Genomic DNA, 5,431 nt, shown 5'->3' on the forward strand with positions numbered 1-5,431 from the left:
CCCTTCACTGCAAATCCATGCCCACACCCTGGGCTCCACCTTCCTGCCATTTCCAGAGCAGCCCTCCTGCTTCTTGACAGCCTGCAGGACTGCAGCTGCTTCTTGGAGGGACAGGTCTGATGCTCCTCATGCTGCTTGAGTCCCTGCTTCACACATATCCATCCTGTTTCTGTGAGCACCCACAACCCTGACCCTCGTGATTTGTCCCCCCATGTCTGGCAGCCCTGCACTTTCCTATGTGCCTACTCATTCACGTATACCCTCAACTAGCCCCAACTCTCAAGTAGCCACAGGCTCTGGCACCTGAGGACCAGGCAGCTGGAGTCAGAGCCAGCCCAGTCCTGGCTGCACCCACTGGCCAGCATCCTGCCCATTTGCTGCCCCGAGGGCAAGGGCATAGTACACCCAAGTAAGATGCCAAGGATCAGCGAAAAGAATAAACTGGGAAGGAGGCCAGATGCCCTGGGGTCAGGGTTCAAAGGGGCAAGGGTAGCAACCAGCACAGCTTAGGAGGTGGTAGGTGGGAGCCAGGGCCTGGACACCCCACCCACTGGCGCTAGGCCCTGCCAAGCACAGCGGGATTTTCCACGTCTGGGACTTGGGCCAGATGAGAAACAGGAGCTGGGAGACTGGGCTGGGCCTGGACATGCACCTGGCAGGAAGCAGCCTCATGGACTGATGGCCCAATGCCAGAGCTGGCCACCAGCTCCAGGACACCTTGACTCGCCTTGTTCAGGGTGGCAGCAGCCGGCCCCACTGCGACAGGGGTCCATTTCACCCAGAGAGTGAGGCCCCACTGCAGACCTCACCAGGAAGCCCCAGGCCTAGGGCAGAGCAGCAGCAGACACAGGGCCAGCCCGCGAGAGTGAATGCATCCCACCCAGCCCTCTAAGGCTCTGCCACTGCTCTAGATGCCCTCGGGGTCCTGTCCAATGAGGCAGATGCCCTAACAGGTAGACAGGTACTTCTGAGAACCCCTCAAGCCTCTGCCTTCACCCATGACCCACAGCCCTGTACAGCCAGTCCAGCTTCCCCACAGGCCGTGCCAGGCCTGCGCTTCCTGGGATTGGAAGCGGAGCCTGCAGCAGCCAGTGCACCATAGGTGGCAGGGAGTTCTCCATCTCTGAGATTCACAGCAATTACATGACCACAGCAGATACCCCAGGGCAGGCCCCAGGGCTGCTCCATGACAGCCCCAGTGGCCAGCCGGCACCCTGCCCCTTGACACACCCAGCTGCAGCCCTGCCTGAATCACCCTAAGAGACAGATGGGAGTCCAGCACCCACTGTCTCCCTAAGGCCCTGCCTGCCCTCAAGATCCACTGCCCACACAGCCAGGGCCTCAAGATGACCAGAGCTATGGAGGTCCCTGTGCCTCCCAACAGTACTACTTGGGCACTGTTCCCAGGGCCCAAAGGCCTTGCTCCCCTGGTCCAGCCCAGTAGGCAGGACTCAAGCGCTGCCCCTAGGTATAAGCCCTTAGGTCCATGAGGAGGCCCCACAGCCAGGACTGAGGGAGTGACAAGTGACAGATCCTCACAGCCCCAGCCAGGCAGGGTGGGGGTGCCAGAGCCCCCAGTGGAGGGCAGGTGTGGGCGCTGGCATGGGCAACGCAGCCCATAATTGACAGCACGATCTTTCAGGAGGTCCAGAACGGAGACTGGACAGCGCTAGGCTCCTGTACATGGCCTCCTGGGTGGAGGGACAGGCTCAGGAGCAGCTCCACGGAGTCAGGATGACCAGCCAGGGACTCTACCTCAGAATTCCTAGTGATCCTGGTTAATTTCGAACTTGCGGCCACCAGACTCTACCTCCCACAAAGGAATCCACACCAAGGCAGGGTCCTCTGAGCACAACAGAACCTGGCCAAGAAGGACCCTGGGGGCCGGGGAGATGGCTCAGTGGAATAAGTGCTTCCCTGGCAAGCGCAAGGGCCTAAGTTCAATCCCCAGTTCCACCCCACACACACACACCACAAAAAAAGGACTCTGGGCTACAGAGGTCACATCAATCAAAGGCCCCCAGGGTCCCCCTGCCCATCCCCAAGTACCCCCATGAGTCAGGATCCCAGCTGCACCAAGCCTTGGGGTATGGTGGGCCTCAGCCTGAGGCACCAACTGCCCAGCTCCAGACCCAGTGCCCGCACAGCAGGTAGCATAGAGCCCTTGGATCATTCTACACCCCCTCCCAATTCAGGTTACGTACTGCATCCACTGGGCCTGCCAGCCTGGGGAAGTGGGGTCACAGAGACTATCAGAGGCCACAGGCAGCAGCCCCCATGCAGTCTCCTGGGCACATGGGGCTGACAGAACACCTGTGCCCACTGGTAGGCGGCCAGAGTCCAGGACTCCCAGTGACCTGTGTCCAACTACACAGTCCCTAAGGCTGGGTCTCCTGCATGGAGATGAGTGGGCCAACTGAACTCCAAGCCCACCGGCCTGCACTGGCAATATCTCCTGCCAGTGGGGACTGAAGGCCAAAACTTTCCTTCTGCCTCAGACCCCATCCCACACTGATCATCACCAGACCCCATGCCAGAGGCCCCAACACTGCTCCCAGGCCCTAGAGGTCCTGCTCAGAGCAATCATCGTCTGCTCATAAAAACTGGTGTACAGAGCCAGACACCGTGGTACACACCTAGAATCTCAGCCCTCAGGGAGGTCAAGGCAGGAAGATCACAAGCTCAAACCCAGCTTGGGCAATTTAGCAAAACCCTGTTTCAAAATAAAAATAAGAAAAAGGCTGAGGGGGTTGGGGAGATGGCTCAGTGGAATAAACACTTCTCTAGCAAGCGCAAGAGCCTGAGTTCAATCCCCAGTTCTGCAAAAGAAAAAAAAGAAAAGAAAAAAAAGGGGGGGGCAGGGAGTTAGCTCAGTAGACTAAGTGTTTGCCTGGCAAGCTCAAGGGCCTGAGTTCAATCCCTGGTTCTGAAAAAAAAAGAAAGAAAGAAAGAAAGAAAGAAAGAAAGAAAGAAAGAAAGAAAGAAAGAAAGAAAGAAAATGGCTGAGGATGTAGCTCAGTGTGAAGGCCCTGGGTCCAATGCCCAAGACCACAAAGAAAAGAGGGAAACTAGAGGAAAGCCTTCGTAAAGGTGGAGCAGAGTCCAACCTGCTGTTGGTTAGGCAAGGCAGCAGAAGCTGGAGAGCCCAGAGCTGGCCCACACTGTCTGGGGGTGAAGACAGGGTGCTAAGACTCATGAGGGCAAGTCTCACAGTCTCGTCAGAGGCCACCCTAGGGCGCTATCCCTCCTCAGCCAGGACCTGCCTTTCCTTCCCACAGTGTCCCTCTATATTCACTTGGTATCCAGAGCAAGATCTCTTTTACACTAAAGTGAGAATGACTGACCATTCTCACTTGGGGCCCAGGGTAGTGGCACACACCTGTAATCCCAGCACTCTGGCGTCTGAGGCAGGAGGATACCTGTAGTTCAATACCAGCCTGGGCTTCAAAGTAAGCTCAAGGCCAGACTGAACTGCACAGTGAGACCCCATTTCAAAAAATATGAGACAGAAAAAGAGAGAGAGAGAGAGAGAGAGAGAGAGAGAGAGAGAGAGAGAGACCTGCCCCTCTCATCAGAACTTACATATTCCACTAAATGAAGCATTTATGGACTAGACAAAGCTTAGAGTCTACAGAAAGAACTTAATGGAAGGGCAGAGGAAAGCAGATGATGGTCCTTTCCCAGCTCCTGAGGCCATGAAGCCATCGGCCCATTAGCGAGAGGCCCAAGCCAGGGAGGCCCCATCCTGCTGCTCGCCTCGGCTGCCCTCTACCTCCTGGCTCTCCCGAGGGGTCCCAGCCCGTGCTCAAGCCCTCTGTTGGCTCCCACACTGAACCAGACCATTCCCAAGCCTACCCTAAGCCCCCAAAGACCATCTCCCGGGTCACAGCCCTGAGTGCCCACCCTTCCGCTGCCAGAGTGCGACAGTCCCCAGGTGTGCTCAGCAGCAGCTCTACTGGGTAGACAGCCCCCAGACAGATGTCATGAGCAGAGGGCAGGGCCCCTCCAAGACACGGCCCAGAGCACGGCACAGGCATGCTTCTCGCCACACGTGCCTTCAGGCCGAGAATCTGTGAAGAGCATTTGTGATTCGGTTGTTCCTGTCAAAATAGTCCACTAAGAATCCAGGTGGTCTTCCATACAGCCCTGTGCAAGGCCAGGAACACAAGGCCCAGAAAAATGAAGGCACCATGTGAGGCCCAGCAGGAAGGCAGGCAAAGCAGATCCCAGAGCCAGCCTCAGGCTGAGCTCACCAGCAGGAGCACCCAGCCCTGAGGAATACCTGCCCAGGATGTGCCCTCTCCTCCTGCTTCTTGGGCCAGGGCTGCCCACCTGACCTTGGGTCCCAATCCCAGAGTGGCCCACCCTTGACTGGACTTAGGCTACCCAGGACTGGGAATTATGGAATCCAGGAAATGGGAGGTCAATGTCAAAGCCCCAAGACAGGGCCACACACAAGGACGCCACTTACTTGAGGGCACCAGGCACACCTGCTCAGCACATTGCAGAGCTGGGGACTCGGATTACTGGTGGCTGTGACCCATCAGACCTCTAGTGGATGGCCAAGTACCTGTTCCCTGTCCCTCAGCACAAGTGGGATGTCTCTTCTCCCAGGACAGTCAGCACAGTGGCCTAGAGGCTGACCCTAGTCAGCAGGTGGCCAGGAGCCTCAGGGCAGGAGGTGGAGGGACACTCCAGGATCCCTGTGACTCTTACCTCTGCCCTGACATGAGAACCCTGTGGGAAGGCGACAGGGACAGTCTCCCTGAGACTCCAAAAACTTCTCAGACTGCAGTCCCTGTGCCACCCCCATGTGCAGTCCTACCTAGGAACCTAGTGGGTGCTGGGACCTGTCCATCCCATGACCACGTCCCTGACCCAGGCTGCCCTGAGCCCCAGAACTTCCATCCCCAAGAAAAGAATACAGCAGGCCCTGGCCCAGATAGGCCAAGGTGAAACCTGGGGCTCAGGGTGGCCTCAGCGCCCAGGGACGGCTCTGGGCAGCCAGGACCTCGCCTGCCCCTCGGCCACCGCTGCCTGCTGACAGGTGGCAGTCAGGGTTCCGGTCTAGAGCGGGTGCGACACGGGCCGGGGCGCCTGGCCCCCGCGGACCCTCCCTCCCCAGGTGACAGATGTCACCTGGCTGCTGCGCTGCCACTGACCCGAAGTCCTGGTCCATGGACTTGAAGAAGAATTTGTAGGCGTGCACGGGCCGGTTGCTGAGCACGTTCTTGAAATCGGCCAGCGTGACGCGCTCCGGGGCCACGGGTAGCTTGACCAGGTACGGCGTCTCCTCCTCGTCCATGTGGTAGATGATCTTGGTCTCCGCCATGGTGCGCGGCGAAAGCGCACGGCCCGCGCGGCGTTCAGGGCCCGGCCCTCGGCTCGGACGCTGGGCACGCTCCCCGCCCGCCGGCCCGCGCCCCTCCCG

The 5,431-nt window shown here is 58.5% G+C and overlaps 1 protein-coding gene across 4 annotated transcripts in view; it reads right to left on the reverse strand.

The window, feature by feature from the left end:
* Positions 1 to 5,425, reverse strand: part of Dvl1 (dishevelled segment polarity protein 1) — an 11,605-nt gene extending 6,180 nt beyond the window's left edge. For all 4 annotated transcript variants that reach the window (XM_004639586.2, XM_023699586.1, XM_004639585.2 and 1 more), the window contains exon 1: positions 5,163 to 5,425. In XM_004639586.2, the coding sequence (XP_004639643.1) occupies positions 5,163 to 5,332 (170 nt within the window). In that variant the 5' untranslated portion in view covers positions 5,333 to 5,425. The remainder of the gene's footprint in view (positions 1 to 5,162) is intronic.
* Positions 5,426 to 5,431: the final 6 nt, after the last annotated feature.

This window comes from Octodon degus, unplaced genomic scaffold (assembly GCF_000260255.1).
Source record: "Octodon degus isolate 3935 unplaced genomic scaffold, OctDeg1.0 scaffold00113, whole genome shotgun sequence".
NCBI classification, from domain to species: domain Eukaryota; kingdom Metazoa; phylum Chordata; class Mammalia; order Rodentia; family Octodontidae; genus Octodon; species Octodon degus.